Here is a 16,419-nt window from a genome sequence, read left to right as displayed (position 1 = left end):
GGGGGGGGGTTGTTTTGTTTTTGTTTAACCCTTCCAGACTCCTTATTCTACTAAGCTATTTTGCTTTCATGCAGTGCTGATTCCTTAATGGAGCCATTCCTGCAGCCAATTAGATCAATCACAAAGCACTTATTGATTTTACTGGAAACAGGAATGGGCCCCAAAAAGTAACCCTTTCTAAATGTGATAATTCAGAAGCTCTTGTTTTTATTGTCATTGCCTTTTTATGATTTTTGGATACTCCTTTGTATCATGTAGGTTTTGTACAAAGAACACGTGGGGAAAGCGACCCCAACACCAGTCACTCCAGAGATGGAGAGAGTCAAACGCAATCAAGAACACATTAGCTCGGTACCTATAAAATAAACAGTTTTTCCCCCTTTGCTCCTATTTTTTAATAAAATAACACTAACATATTTCAGAAAGGCTTTTTTAGCTTAAAACGTTAGATATGGCTCTGTTTGCATAATAATTTCTTTTGCTCCTAAAAATAAACCTAGCTTTAGTGTTAACAGTCTGCTCCTGGAATTTTAAGATTGTTTTATAACCTAGCTCTGTGACTGTAGGGCTCTATCCAGATATTAACAGTCTCTGTGGCTGCTGGCCTATACGAGCTCAACAGTACTTCCTCCCTATTGTTCCACTGAATCCAGTTAGGAACTGACCTGGTGACATGCTCTAGACCTCTGTGGGAGTTGGAAGTAGTTGACAGTATCTAGGGCCTTGGCTACACTTGTGAGTAACAGCACAATAAAGCCTCCCAGAGTGCTGTACCTCACTCCCCATCCACACTGGCAAGGCACGTACAGTACTGTATCTCCCTGCCTACAGCGCTGCTGGTACTCCACCTCCCCGAGAGGAATAACGTTTGCTGCGCCTTGGCTACAACTCCCGGCTGTCAGTGTGAACGAGGAGTTAACTTACTGCGCTGTGATAATCCCCTTATCAAGTGGCCACTCTTCTCATTGTGATCGGCCACAGGAATGCGGAAGTGCCGTTTCAAAACTCCGTTTCGGAGAGAAAAAGCAAACATTTTGCTGTTTGCTTTGAGTGAGTGAGTGAGAAGCAGGGGGGTCTGAACTTACAAGATAGCGTGCTGACACACTCTCAGCACTCCAAGAACCCACTCGCTCTCCCCCCACACTCCCTGTCACACTCCACCCCACCCCCCTTTTGAAAAGCACGTTGCAACCACTTGAATGCTGGGATAGCTGCCCATAATGCACTGCTCCCAATGCAGCTGCAAATATGGACACGACAGTGCTGGCAACTGTCAGTGTGGACAGACTGCAGCGCTTTCCCTACTCAGCTGTACAAAGGTGGGTTTAACTAACAGCGCTGTACAGCTGCAAGTGTAGCCATAAGCTAGGAAACATTGAGAACCACATGGGCTTAAACATTAGGGCGTGATCCAGCTCCCATTAGAATCAGTGGGAGTCTTTCCATTGCCTTAACTGGAATTGCACAACTGTACAACCTGCCCCTTTTAAGGGATGAAGTCTCATATTGCCATATACAGCAGTCAGGGTCCTGGGAGTGATGCAGTGAGATTTACAGAACATCTGCCCCTGGAGTTGGTTTTTAATTTGGCTGACTGGTGTCAATCAGCCAGAGAAATAAACATCTCTGGCTGAGAGCTTCAAAACAGAGACAGAGAGAGAAGAATCCTTTCCAAATGGTGATTTAGTGGAGAAAGAGTAAGAAGGGATGTCTTCACTGGGGAAACCCCCAACCACCCACAGTGATCATACCCTGGCAGCTGTGAGAAGGTTCAGTCAATGGAGTCTCATTTGGGTTGGGATTCAGATTACAACCAGTTCAGGTGATTGAGAACTGAAGAGCGTTTTACCAACTGCCCCTCCTACAGCAATTCCTCCTCCAATCCTAATCTTAAGGTTTGCATAATACATGAAGGCAGTGATGTGGTACATGGGAGTTAGGGACTCATTTTTCAGGTCTCCTGGAGCAACCTCTTTCCTGACTAGTCTGCCCAAGGCACAGACAACTTCCGAGAGCTTGTGCATCCTGCAGTACCATAAATATTTGCAGCTGGATAGAGCCCTTCTATTTTAATACGAAAACTTCATTTTTAATTCTTTTTTTCCAGTTTTTTTTTCTTGCTCTTCCACATCCTTGTCCCTTTAGATGTTTGGCATTCATGCAGTGCTGTGTAACATAACAAGTCATGATTTTTTTAATTTGATAAGTAACTTGTTTTTTCTGGATACGTCTTTTGTATCCCGTAGGTATTATACAAAGAAAACTTGGGGCGAGCAACCCCAACACCTGTTACTCCAGAGATGGAGAGAGTCAAACGCAATCAAGAAAACATTAGCTCGGTATTGTCTTGAGAAAATAAAATGTGATGTGACAGTGCATTTTTAAAAAATACCTTTCATCTGACTAGTTTTGTTTCTCCCCCACATTTTTAAATGTAATTTTAATTGGCTTTTTAAAATTACAAGCATTGATTTTAACAACTTTTAAAATATTTTTTCCAGAGGGATTTTTCCTATTAACACAATAAACTTTACTATTACAAAAGTAATAGTTTTAAAAAATTCACTTGTACATTTTTTGTGATTTTTGGATACTTTTTTGTAACCTGTAGGTTGCTTACAAAGAAAACGTAGGGAAAGCAACGCCGACACCTGTAACTCCAGAGATGGAGAGAGTCAAACGGAATCAAGAAAACATTAGCTTGGTATTGAAAGGAACAACCTTATATTAAAAAAAATAACAATCCTCAAAACTGCTTCTAATTTTACCCCAATTTTCTCAACTTGCCTTTTTTTTCCTTTTGAAATAATTATTTTACTTTTTGCATAATGAAATAACGTTTTAACTGCTTTACTTCTTGATATCCTTTTATCCATGCAGTGATGAGTATGATTAAACAATAACACAATTTACACCATGATTCATCAACAATTGTCTAGTCTTTGACTTCTGGACACTTTTTTTGTGTGCTATAGGTGTTGTACAAAGAGCACATGGGAAAAGGAACTCCGACACCTATCACTCCAGAGATGGAGAGAGCTAAACGCAATCAAGAAAACATTAGCTCGGTATTTGCTAGGACAAATAAATAAGCTACAAAATAACATTTTAACATTATAAATCATTTAGTCCTTTCCTCATTCAACTTTAAAACATCTAAATATTAACTTCCTTACCTAGTTTTGAAGTTTTAAAATACTAAAATATAACTCTAATTCTTGGAGTTTTCCATTCCTTGTTTTAACTGGCTCTCTATTTTCATCTGATTCCTTGTTTTACATAACAATTTGACTTCAAATAACAAATGTAACCATCTAAATTCCTGGTAATAGCCTCTGTGTTTAAAGTGCGTATATGGTATGTGATGCATAATGGACATTCTTCAGCATTATGGGTATTTTCTGTTAGTAACTTGTGTTCTACATAAAATGAATTCATTCCTACAGGCAGTAACGCCCCCCATAAGCTGTTACTCAAGACAGCAGAGACTTGTCATGCCCTCTCCTGGCAAATGCTTATGCATGCAGATAGTTTCACTGAACCTATATAGCCCTCATCAACACAGTGTTTGAGATCCTAATTCCCCTCCCCGCCATGTAATTGAATATCAGAAGGATAAAATGGGCCTAATTATTTTCTCCACTACTCACTGATAACTCCATGAAGTCAATGAGTTGAATGACAATAAATGAGAACAGAATATGGCCCAAAATACTGTCAAAGGTTTGGCTCTGGCCTTTGTTTACCAAGGCAGCAATTTTTTTACATACTCATCTAACAGAATTAATCAGGCTTTCATCACTACTTTGCCTTTAAAAGACTTTAGCGATCAGAGTAAAAGATCTTTTACTTAGTGAAAAGAAAGTTTGAGGCATGTTCTTATACCATGCCTCTCAAAAGCCAGTGCTATCCATGTCTCAATAACTAAACTAGCGTGGTGGCCTAAAGGCTCTCTCCAGCATGTCCTCATTTATTTTGTCTCATCTCGTCACTCCTGTGCAAAATGTCTCTGAGAATTCAGAGCCAGCGTACTGACCCACATTCACTTCCTGTTTCTCATTTGTTAGGTCCTCTATTCAGATAGTTTCCGGAAACAAGTGCAAGGTAAAGCAGCCTATGTATTGGATACCCCCGAAATGAGGCGCGTACGAGAGACCCAGCGACACATCTCTACAGTAAGGCTTCCTTTTTTTAGAAGGTTAGCAAGTGATGTAATCAAAATTTAAGTCAGTTCTTGAGCGATCAGAGTTGTCACGTCATGGATAATGTGTCTATGGTGATTCTGGTTGCCATATTTAAATAGCAAAAGCCAAACTGAGTTTATCCCTTATAGAATCCACAAGGGATACATATTTGGGACGTCCGTGTCTCTTGGATTTCAGAAGTCAGAGATGCCAATGCACATCTTTACTAGCTATTAATTCAAGGCAAGCAGAAATACCCATAGTAGCTACTCTACAGAGGAATGGACATGTCTTTTTTTTTTTTTTTAATTGTAGGTGAAATACCATGAGGATTTTGAAAAACACAAAGGTAGCTTCACGCCTGTGGTTACTGACCCCATTACAGAGCGTGTGAAAAAGAACATGCAGGACTTCAGTGATATTCACTACAGGGGCATTCAAAGAAAGGTTGTAGAAATGGAGCGAAAACGAGTGGACCAGGATCAAGAGACAATCACAGGTATTAGCACTCACACTGCATAGAAGTACTGAGAGCATTTCTTCTGCCCTATGTAAAACTCAACATGCTCATGAAAATTTACCATCCTAAGCACTTTTCACAGATTCCAAGACCCGAAGGGACCATTGTGATCATCTAGACTGATCTCCTGTATAACACAGGCCATGGAACACCCCCAAAATAATTAATAGAACAGTCTTAGAGGAAAAACATACAATTTACCTGGCCAGCTGCTCCTGGGACCCTCTGTGGGGGAGGGGAGGCTTATGTCAGGGTGTCCCCCTCCCCCTTGCCATGTACCCCTTCTCCACAGAGCCAGGGAGGGGGACAGGGCTCAGGAGCAGGAGAGCTCAGCTGCCATGGTCTGAGCCTTCTGGTGTGAGTGCCTTAAAGAGATAGCACATGGTCTCTCATAGACTTCCCCAGCAGCCAGCACACTCACACAATCTGTGTGTGTGTGTGTGTGTGTCTCCCTCTCTCAAACACACACACACACATATACAGTCTCTGTGTCTCACACACACTGTCTCTCTCTCCCAAACACACTCTTTCACACTCACATCCCAACAGATTCTTGTGGTGGTGGTGTTACTACTTGGTGCTTCCTGCAATGCACATGTATGCGCTGTAATTTTGTTCTTTCAAAGTGCTGTTACTTTAGTTTTTTGACTGGTCTATGCATTTCATAATTTTATTTCTCTTATGCTTAAATTTAATTCGTTGAGTAGTGAATTCTAAAATGCCTAACCTGGCCTGACTGGAGTAATTATCCCTATGGTAAATTAAAAAAGTTTTTGTTTCTGTTGGTGGTGTACATCCACACATTATTGGTGAACATAAAATTAATTCCGCACATGGATAGAAAACATTAGAGGGAACACTACTTATGTCTAGTCTGAATTTGTCTAGCTTTAACTTCCAGCTGTTGGATCACGTTAGATCAGTTTGATTCATTAGTCAGCGTTACTTTGAGCTATTTTAGTCACCCTTCAATTTAAATGTTGCGAAGCTCTCTTCAATGGGCAATATTAGCTACACATCGTGCAATCTAGAAACCTACTGTTTGATCCAGGTCTTTCTAAATTTAACATAGAAAGATCATAATTCATATTGATTTAAAATATTGTTTTAATTTCTTTCTAAGCACAGATGGACATATCCTTGCAGATCCTGGAGACGCGGTTGGCAAATCTGTTACTGTACAATGGCATCACTTGACAGAGTAATAAGGAAATGGGCCTTGCACAATTATCTGGTCTGTGTTACAGCCAGATTTGAGAAGTATAGTTTTAAGTTCTCTTCAAACTTCTCTTATGGCCTTCAAACATATTCAGTCCAAAAGACAAAATTACTGCGTATAGGAACGTCTTATGTTCCTATTCTTTTCCTATTCAAGATGTAAGTGGACTTTTGGATAGCTGGTAAAAACAGTACATTTCTCTTTCAGGTCTTCGTGTGTGGCGTACTAATCCTGGATCAGTCTTTGACTATGACCCAGCAGAAGACAACATTCAGTCTAGAAGCTTGCACATGATTTCTGGTGTGTCCCACAATAGCTGCCGTTGATCAGATGTTCTATTCAACACAGTGTGTGGTCAAATGTGTTGTTACTTGAAATGTATGTTTTTAGATACACAAGGATAGGTCAACTCTCTATCTACTATCCAATGAAGATTGAATTCCATCAGCAGGTTAAGGAATACAACCGAATAGATTTCCATGTTGACTTCTGGAAGCACTTTATTAAATATGGCTAGGATTTTCAAACCCACCTAGGGCCCAATGTCCCACTGAAAGACAACAGGACTTGCCTTTGAAAATCCCAGCCTACATGGCTATATGTTTAAACTTATCTAGTTGTACGCATAGTTAACTGGATATTTGATATTGCTAATCTTCAGAAAACATATTATTTAACCTCAAGTATATACATGTATATTATGCCTTTAACACAGATGCATTGGATTGTCTACTGCTGGCTTAAATCACTGTATTATAGTTTGCTTATCAAATGTGCGTCTTTCATTACTTATCTAAAATGAAATGGATGCAGAGCTGTTAGTCTTCTTTTTCTTACTCCCTTTCATTTTTAGAGAAAAGCTCTGTACTGCAAGCACCAATAAGAAAAATGTTCAGCAATCTTGACCCAGCTTTGTGTTACTTGGGTGGGGGCGGAGGTTGATTTATGAATACATATTGCATCCTCTGTGTTTTGGAAAATTCCAACCTAGTAAGAGTGACAACCAAAAGGGAGTTGTGTTCAGCTTCAGGTTTCATTAATGTTTATAAATGGCCCTGCTAGTTTTTACTTATGTTAACTTAACTGAGACCAAGTGCCTTTAAAATATCACATTTTGCTTATTCCAAAGAAAGTGATAGTTAAATGTTGGCAATGTAGGTACCATCCAACCAGATACAGAAAAGGGAACAAGAAGAGAAGTAGAGCAGCTGCCCTATAACTAGAGGGTGCAGCAGGAGAGAATGTTGGAAAACAGAATAAAAATATTGCTCTTTGTATTTAAAAAAAAAAAAATTTTTAGGAACATCACAATTGTGCCTATTAGGTTACAATTCTATCATGAAGTCCCCAGTGCCCCTTCAGTAGCACTGCAGCTGTATGTGTAGTTGAGAGTCCCTAATTCTGTGGTTTCTCCATTAGCTTTCTAAGCAACAGTAATATTTAGAATGTAAGTAACTTTTGCTTAGCTGCTTATATCTACATGCCAGATTCTCTCCAGTTTACTGTATACCAACATAACTGCACTGATGTCAATAATAATGCACTGTTAGAGAAAAATATGGCCTTTAGTAACAGCGTACCACCGAGGTAAATAGGTCCAGGCACTCAATCTGGTTTCTGCTTGTTCTCCTCCAGTCCAAGCCCAGCGCCGCAGCCGGGAGCAATCCCGCTCTGCCAGTGCATTAAGCCTCAGCGCCGGGGATGAGAAATCTGAGCATTCAGAAGGCGCTGATCACCACCTGTCTTATTACAGCAATGGAGGCCTCTTCACCACAACTACAACAGGTAGGAAGGGAACAAAATCTTGGAAGAGCTCAGGATAAAAAAAGACTTGGGTAGCCCAGTCTCATTTCTCCTTTGCATTTTGTAAGACAGCTCCCTACCTCATTCTCACTAGTGCTTCATCTAACCTACAAGTAAATGTCAATAGAGCTATGGATGGTGTTAACCATTAGGACATTACCTAATTCTGAGGTATTTAACAACATAGGGACAGGCCAGTTCTTAATGGCTAAAGAAGCACCAAAGTGGGACAACAGGGGCCTTGCCTGGAGAAAGGAAGATGTTCTAGTTGGACTATAGTGGGACACTTGCCTGCTGCAAGTCCTGATGACTAACTCACCTATACCAGGAACCCTTTCTCCCTAAGCCTGTACTTCTCACATGTCATGTCTCACTTTCTTGCTGTCCCGGAAGCAGCAGGGGAGGAGGTGGCACATGTTGGCTGAATGGACTGTGGGAGGGAGTAACTGACACACAGCTTATGATATGGAAGCATGGTGTCAATGATGGAGAAAGTCTCTGTCCCCTTTTGGGGGTATGGGCTCTCTTCCAGCATTCTGTAGGAAGGGGATGGCTGGGGAAAATGGGAGGGATTATATGAGTAGGAAGAGATGTTGAACTCCTACTGAGGAACTTTTGGCTCACATCCCTCAACTTTAAAACCTCAGGGAAAAGGTATTACAGTGTGTCACTACAGTACTTCAGAGGTGGTTAAAGCAATAGTACTAAGAGTTGGGACTCCTGGGTTCTTCTTCGAGTGATTGCTCCTGTGTATTCCACAGTAGGTGTGCATGCTCGCCACATGCACCGGTGCTGGAAGTTTTCCCCTTAGCAGTATCCGTAGCCGGTGAGCCCCGCAGCAACCCCTGGAGTGGCGCCTGTATATCGCGCTATAAGGGGAGCCACGGGCTCCTTCCACCCTCTTGCCTCTTCCTCTTGCCGCCAGTGAAGGTAGTCGGAACTTTGTGCTCCAGCTTCGCTGCAGCCCTTTTTCTCTAGCGGTACCGTTCGTCGGATCGTTCTCAGTGTTAGCTTGGGCTCGGGGCATGCCCCGCGCCCCAGGCTTCAAGTCATGCAACTCCTGTCACCGTTCTATGCCCAGGAGCGATCCTCACGCTGAGTGTCTTCGCTGCCTGGGTGAGACTCATATTAGCGACCGTTGCAAGATCTGTAGGTAGTTCAAACCAAGAACTAAAAAGGAGAGGGACTTCAAGCTCTCCTGATGGAGTCGGCGTCAGCACCGACACCGATGCGCAGATCGGACTCGGCACCGGCCGCCACGTCGTCGGTACGTAGCGAGGCCCCCTCTACCACTCCACGCCGCTCTCCCTCCAGGAAGCAAGGGAAGGGCCCGGCCTTGCAGCGACGCCGCGATAAGGACAAGGGGGAGGCTGGTCCCGCGCTGGGCAGCCCTCGGTTCCCCCCAGGCTTAAGACCTCTGGTTCATGTGGAGTGGAGCAGCCCAGTGCCATCGACCCAGACATCCCCGGTATGGATGCCGTCGACGCCGGAGGCGGTGCATGCGGCAAAGGACATTGTCTTTGCCCATGCCGAGCTTGCAGCTGAGTACAGGCCCCAGGTCTCGAGGCAAGCCCCCGTTAGGTGCCCGTCAGACCTCTTCGGCGAGCTGCAGCTCCTGCTCCGGGGATCGCTCCCCGCGCCGCTCTTCGGGTGACTCCCGGCCACCGTCAATGCCGCCCTGACCCTCCGACCCGCCGTTGAGATGGGAATCGCGGGCCCCCTCTACGCCGCCCGCCAGTGAGCGCAGGCACCGTGAGAGGCGTCAGGAACGCTCCCCGGTCAGGCGTGGGTACCGGAGCCGATCTAGACACGCCAGACACTGTCGTTTGCGCTCCAGCTCCCGCTCGACCAGACGCCGCGCCAGAGACTCCCCACGTGGTACCTCGGCGTCAAGGCACCGGGCTTCGTACCGCCGTCACGTGTACCGAAGCAGTTCGTCGAGGGGGTACCATTCCTCGTCATCGAGGCCCAGATCGTGAGGGAGACGTCACCACAGGCACCGTTCCCATCGCTCCCGTGGCACCAAACGCTCTTCGGCCACCTTGGCCTCGGCACCCCTCTTCCCGTCCTCGGGCCGTGTTGCCCCGCTGGGACACGTTGTGCCGTCAGGTACCCAGCAAGGTCAATGGCATGGTACCCCGTGACAAGGACAATGGGGCCAGTGGGCACCATGGCAGCAGGTACCGGCCCAGCCCAGGGCCCATTTGGTCACCGGAGCGTCCCAGGCTCCATCGGCCTCGTCGGGCCATCCACAGGATAAGTCGACGGGCCAAGACTCAGCGGACCCGCGACCGGACTCCGACCTGGGTCTCGACGCCCCGGCACCGATCGCGGTGCCCGGCTCCGCGTGTGCCGCGTCTCCGGCACCGGACGACGCCATTGTGGAACCTCCGCTTTCAGTCCCGCAGGAGCACTGTAAGGCACACCAGGACTTGCTGAAGCGGGTGGCATCCAGCCTTCAGCTACAAGCCGAGGAGATGGAGGGACCGTCTGATTCCCTCTTCGTTTTATCTCCCTCGGTACCGGGCCGTGTGGCCCTGCCACTGCACCAAATGTGTTGCCAACATCACCAGTTCCCTGTGGCAAACTCCCGCCTCCTTGGCTCCAAGAAGCTGAAAGTACTTTGTGCTGGCGAAGGGTCACGAATATCTTTATTCCCACCCGGCGCCTAACTCACTTGTAGTTGAGTCAGTGAACCACAGGGAGCGCCAAGGCCAACCCGCGCCCACCCCTAAGAACAAAGAGGCCAGGAGACTCGACTCCTTTGGCAGAAAGATTTATTCATCAGCTAGTTTTCAGCTGAGAGTAGCCAACCACCAGGCCTTAATCAGCAGGTATGACTTTAACCTGTGGGAGTCCTTGCCTAAGTGCGAGCCCCTTCTCCCAGACAAGGACAGGAAGGACTTCAGGGCTCTGGTGGAAGAGGGGTTGGCGGCGGCTGCGGCTGATACAGCGGCTCACTCCATGGCTTCCGCAATCTCCGTGCGCCGGGCGTCGTGGCTCCTGTTATCGGGTCTGTCGACGGAGGCCCAACCTCTGATGCAGGACCTCCCATTCAATGGCAAGGCGCTCTTTGCGGGCCAGATGGACATCAGGCTGCATGGGATGAAAGACTCCCTCACCACCCTGCAGATCTTGGGCCTCTACGTCCCTCCGGCGAAGGACAAGGCCAAATCGCTCCCGGCAGCTAAACCTGCTAGGAGCAGATACGAGCCCCCATATAAAAGGCCTAGAGATCAGAAACGCCGGTCTCAGAGGCAGTCCCGCTCCACCCAGCAGCCTAAGGGCAAGAGGCAGGGAAAGCGACCCCCCGACCAATGAAGTTTGTGTTCTGCAACCGATTGTCTGCCTTCCTCAGGGCTTGGTCCCGCATAATGTCAGACCAGTGGGTCCTCAGTACTATTTCCAAGGGATTCATTTTGCAGTTCACGTCTCCCCCGCCAAGCCACCCACCCCCCCATCATGGTCCTGGGGGATCCCGAGCATGCCCGCCTCCTAGACCAGGAGGTGGATCAACTACTCAGCCTCGGGGCGGTGGAACGCGTCCCGATACAGTTCCAGGGCAAGGGTTTTTACTCCCGTTACTTCCTGATCCCTAAGGCGAAAGGGGGTCTCAGAAGCCAGGGCCACCATGCGGAACTTGGAACAGGTTAGGAACCTGTTCAGGTCGCGCAGGTCCAGGATGGGTCTATTATCCCCTCCCTAGACCCGGGGGACTGGTACGCTGCCCTGGACCTCCATGACGCTTATTTCCACGTCCACATTTTCGAGGGGCACAGAGGCTTCCTCAGATTCGTGGTCAGGACGGGGCACTACCAGTTTGTGGTCCTCCTCTTTGGCCTGTCCACAGCCCCCAAGGTGTTCACGAAATGCATGGCAGTGGTGGCGGCGTACCTCAGGAAACAGGGGGTACAAATCTTTCCTTATCTGGACAACTGGCTCCTTAAGGGCGAGTCTCGTCCAGAAGTGGAGTTCCACATGCGGCTACTCCTGGCCACCTGCAAAAACCTAGGCCTAATCCTGAACGAGGCCAAATCTACTCTAGTGCCAGTCCAGCGCATGGAGTTCATTGGGGCTCTCCTAGATTCCTCCAAGGCTACGGCCTCTCTTCCCCTGGACAGGTTCAAGACCCTAAGGGATCTCATTGCCTCGGTCTCCACGTTCCTGGTGACCACAGCCAGGGCATGCCTCCGGCTCCTGGGACACATGGCGGCCTGCACGTACGTGGTTCGCCATGCCAGACTCCGGATGAGGCCCCTCCAACTCTGGCTAGCCTCCCAGTTCTCCCAAGCCCAGGATGGCCTGGACAAGATCCTCTCAATCCCATCCCCGGTATTGGCTTCCCTTCAGTGGTGGTCCCTCCCGAGCACTATGCTACAAGGGGTTCCCTTCAGGGAGGCCAACCCACCCATAGACCTGATGTCCAATACTTCGGACCTAGGCTGGGGAGCCCACATGGGAGACGTGCAGACCCAGGGGACATGGTCGACCCTAGACTCGTCCCTGCACATAAATGTCAGGGCACTCAGGGCGATACGACTGGCGTGTATGGCATTTCTCACGCACCTCTGTGGCAGGATAGTCAGAGTCCTCATGGACAATACCGCTACCATGTACTATATCAACAAGCAAGGCGGGACTCGTTCCCTAGCCCTCTGCCGGGAAGCCCTAGCCTTATGGGAGTTCTGTATAGCCCATGATATCTCCCCGAGGGCGGCTCACCTCCCGGGCGTCTGCAATATGCAAGCAGACTGCCTCAGCAGGGTCTTCTCTCCCCAGTATGAGTGCTTGCTCCCCTCGGAGGTCACCCACAGGATCTTCCTAGAGTGGGGAGCTCCCCAGATTGACCTGGTTGCTACCCACCAGAACTGGTGCTGCCCACAGTTCTGCTCCAGGGGACGGGTGGAGAATGGTGCACTCTCCCACACGTTCCTCATGAGCTGGTCGGGCCAGCTCCTATATGCCTTCCCCTCGCTCCCCCTCATCACCAAGGTCCTGGAGAAAGTAAAGGTGGACAAGGCGAGGGTCATTCTCATGGCCCCGCCCGCACTTGTACGGGCCCCTCCTACGTCTCTTGGCGGCCCCCCTGAGGGCGCTACCGCTCCGCCCGGACCTCCTCTCCCAAGCCGGAAGACGCCTCCTCCATCTCAACCTGGCCGCGTTCCACCTGACCGCGTGGCTGCTCCGTGGCTAAACGAGGAGAACAAGTGTTCGGAGCAGGTTAGGCGAGTCCTCCTGGAAAGCCGTCCACGCATTGGACGTACGTGGCGAAGTGGTCCAGATTTGCCAGGTGGGCGAGTAAGTGGGGAGTTTTTCCCTCCGCTGCTCCTCTCCAGTTCGTCCTGGACTACCTTTTGTCCCTTACAACCCATGGTCTGGCACCAGCCTCAGTCAGGGTACACCTCGCAGCCATATCGGCTTTTCACCCGCCAGTGCAAGGGCACTCGGTCTTCTCCCACCCTATGACCTCTGGCTTCCTGAAGGGCCTAGTCCATTCGTTCCCGTACTCTAGACGCCCCCGTGCCACAATGGGACCTCAACCTGATCTTGTCACGTCTCATGGGGCCCCCCTTCGAACCACTAGCCCTGTGTTCCTGGTCACACCTCTCGTGGAAGGTGGCCTTCCTCGTGGCAATCACATCTGCCCGATGTGTCTCAGAACTCAGGGCCTTGAACCCCCCTATACAGTTTTCCATAGGAATATGGTCCAGCTTCGCCCACACCTGGCATTCCTCCCTCCATATGGAGCACAGTATCTTTCTTCCTGTGCTCTGCCCTAAGCCCCATGCCTCTAACGAGGAACGTTGCCTCCGGCCGCTAGCTGTGCATAGGGCTTTGGCTTTTTATCTAGATCGGACTAAGCTGTTCCGGAGATCCTCTCAACTCTTTGTTGCCTCGGCCGAGCGGGCAACCTATCTCTACCCAGCGGCTCTCCCACTGGATTATCTCGTGCATACGCACATGCTATGACCTGGCAGGGATTCCCCCGCCACTTATCATTAAGGCTCACTCTACGAGGGCTCAGGCCTCATCAGTTGCCCATGTCCCCATTCAGGACATCTGTAGGGCGGCCACGTGGGCCTCAATTCACACGTTTACTTCGCATTACGCAATCATCTCCCAGTCTAGGGACGACACCGGGTTCGGCAGGGCGGTACTTCGTCCCGAACCATTGTGAACTCCTACCCACCTCCAACAGATACTGCTTGGAATCACCTACTGTGGAATACACAGGAGCAATCACTCGAAGAAGAAAGGACAGTTACCTGTTCCGTAACCGGCGTTCTTCAAGATGTGTTGCTCCTGTCTATTCCACACCCCGCCCTCCTTCCCCTCTGTCGGAGTTGTCCCGCAAGAAGGAACCGAGAGTGGGGGGAGCCTGTGGCTCCCCTTATAGCGCAATATGCAGGTGGCACTCCAGGGGTCACCACGGGGCTCCCCGGCTATGGATACTGCTAAGGGAAAAACTTCCGGCATTGATGCACGTGGGGAGCATGCACACCTACTGTGGAATAGACAGGAGCAACACATCTTGAAGAACGCCAGTTACGGAACAGGTAGCTGTCCTTTCTCTTCCCAGCTGTGCAACAGACTGTGTGACATATGGCCCAGCCACGTGCAACAACTTGTCCAATTTTTGAACCGCATAACCCTGTGAGGTAGATATTATGGCCCTTTTAAATATCTGCACACCATTCAAGATACTCAGGTTTTTTTCAATCAAACCTTTCATCTAACAGTACATTTTAGCCATGACAAAACCCTAACTACACAATCTTGAGACAGTGGCTGAGACCCCAACTGACGTACATTGGGTTAAGTAAAATTAAACTGATGATTTGACCAAGTATCTTTATTCATGTTAAAAATACTATTTGTATGCAAAGTCCTTAGCTCAGGAAAAACTTGAGAAGGGGGAAAGGAAAGAGAAAAAAAATAGTCCTCCAACTCATTTATCATTTAAACAACCTTTTCTTTTCCAGTGGCTTACAAACAAGCTAAAACTATAGAACTGCCACAACAAAGATCTTCTTCTGTTGCCACCCAGCTGACAACAGTGTCTTCCGTTCCCTCTCATCCATCTACCACGGGTGTAAGTAAAATTGATTACATTGTTTGTGGACTGTCAGGCCCACGTTGTTTTACTAGCTACAGTAAAATTAATGGTTGTGTGATTTTCTTTAGCCACTTTCACCTTTTCCCCATGGTGATCATACTGAATAAACAGACTGAGTTTAGAGCTAGTACCATTTATGCACCTGAGGCCTTCTATTGACTGCAGCATCTGAAATCTCCTGTGATTTAGATAACAGGCTTGGCTTCTCCAAGTATAATAGTTTCGTCAGATATCAGACATTAAACAACATTGGCGGTCCCTCAAGCATTGATGAGCACCCAGACACACCGCATGCAGAAACTGATTCAGTAGCAGATATGCCAGCATGCCACACCGATAGTGGAAGGTCTGGGCAAAACGATGCATCTTGCATGAGTTCCAGCCCAGACCTGAAAATTATATAGTAGTCTTCTCACCCTCTAAGGGCTGCTTTTTAAACCTAAAGCCAGGGACCACATTTATTACCATTAGCTGAGGGCATGCAAGTTAAATGACAAGTTCTAGCTGTTCCGGGGGAATGCAAGGTGTGTACAGTGCTGCCTTCAGCAAGAGTTCTGCAAGGGGAGGGTGGCTTAAAATTGGTGGCTAGAGCTCCATACAAGTCTGCCATTCAGAGTTGCCCAAATGATACACTAAGATAGGGCATCCCTTTTTTGGGCTCCAGTCTCCTTCATAAAGTGGACATTACAGACTGTGCTGTGTGACTGCCAAACTAACCTCTTCTCCCACCCCACGTTGTGCAGGCATGGAATACATGGCTGAGAACTGGAGCTGAACGTATCCTGCAAACTACAGAGTTTATTTATTGGGGGAGGGGGAATTGGGCTAAATATTTACAGGCATAAAGAGAGTATGAAATTACATCCTTGGGTGGTACACTGCTGCCTTATAACCTGTTAAAAAAAGCCATAAGTTACCACAAATTGTTCAACCTCTTAGTATGACTTTTTTTCTTTTTTTAATAGAAGACCTACCGTGCCATGTATGACTATATGGCAGCTGATGCTGATGAAGTTTCCTTCAAAGATGGAGATGCAATTGTAAACGTCCAAGCTATTGATGAAGGCTGGATGTATGGGACTGTACAGAGGACCGGCAAGACTGGCATGCTTCCAGCCAACTATGTAGAAGCTGTCTAAATGAAAATTAGGTCTTCCATAAAGCATATTTACATGGTCAAAACACATAGGCACTTTGGGGTTTTTTTAAAACCCCAAATCAGACTGGCCACTATAAATTAAACCCCTTTCTAAAGTGCTTATTGTTTTCCCCAAGTGATGGTGTCTTACATAGTCATGCTAAAAAAAAAAAAAAAATAGAACAAAAATGTTTTAAAAAACACCATTTACAATTCATTTCTGATGAGAATGTTTGCTAACACACGAGTAGGCCCTAGAGCAGTGTGTTCTTCCAAACTCTCTCTTTAGGACTGGACTTGTTCATAAAAACCTATTACAATGCCATCTTCCCTGAGTTATTTTTATGCAAGCAAAATTTTGACACAAAGGGTTCTGAGTACCTTTTGGTTTGGAATCCAGTTGAATTTCACAGTATTCAAATATAATTTTAAAAAGTC

General features: G+C 47.4%; 1 protein-coding gene across 24 annotated transcripts in view; it reads left to right on the top strand.

Annotated features, from left to right (window-relative positions):
* NEB (nebulin) overlaps positions 1-16,419 on the top strand; it is a 201,930-nt gene extending 185,511 nt beyond the window's left edge. For 16 of the 24 annotated variants that reach the window (XM_029910553.1, XM_029910554.1, XM_029910551.1 and 13 more), the window contains 10 exons: positions 259-351; positions 2,247-2,339; positions 2,612-2,704; positions 2,976-3,068; positions 4,068-4,175; positions 4,500-4,683; positions 6,131-6,223; positions 7,559-7,708; positions 14,710-14,819; positions 15,809-16,419. In XM_029910553.1, the coding sequence (XP_029766413.1) occupies positions 259-351; positions 2,247-2,339; positions 2,612-2,704; positions 2,976-3,068; positions 4,068-4,175; positions 4,500-4,683; positions 6,131-6,223; positions 7,559-7,708; positions 14,710-14,819; positions 15,809-15,982 (1,191 nt within the window). In that variant the 3' untranslated portion in view covers positions 15,983-16,419. The remainder of the gene's footprint in view (positions 1-258; positions 352-2,246; positions 2,340-2,611; positions 2,705-2,975; positions 3,069-4,067; positions 4,176-4,499; positions 4,684-6,130; positions 6,224-7,558; positions 7,709-14,709; positions 14,820-15,808) is intronic. The other 8 variants (XM_029910543.1, XM_029910542.1, XM_029910555.1 and 5 more) reach the window with 6 other exon arrangements.

The sequence above is a fragment of the Terrapene carolina genome, unplaced genomic scaffold (genome assembly GCF_002925995.2).
Source record: "Terrapene carolina triunguis isolate 2854851 unplaced genomic scaffold, T_m_triunguis-2.0 Scaffold62, whole genome shotgun sequence".
NCBI classification, from domain to species: Eukaryota; Metazoa; Chordata; order Testudines; family Emydidae; genus Terrapene; species Terrapene triunguis.
The sequence above is the reverse complement of the archived record's forward strand: the minus strand, read 5'-3'. Positions and strand labels throughout refer to the sequence as shown.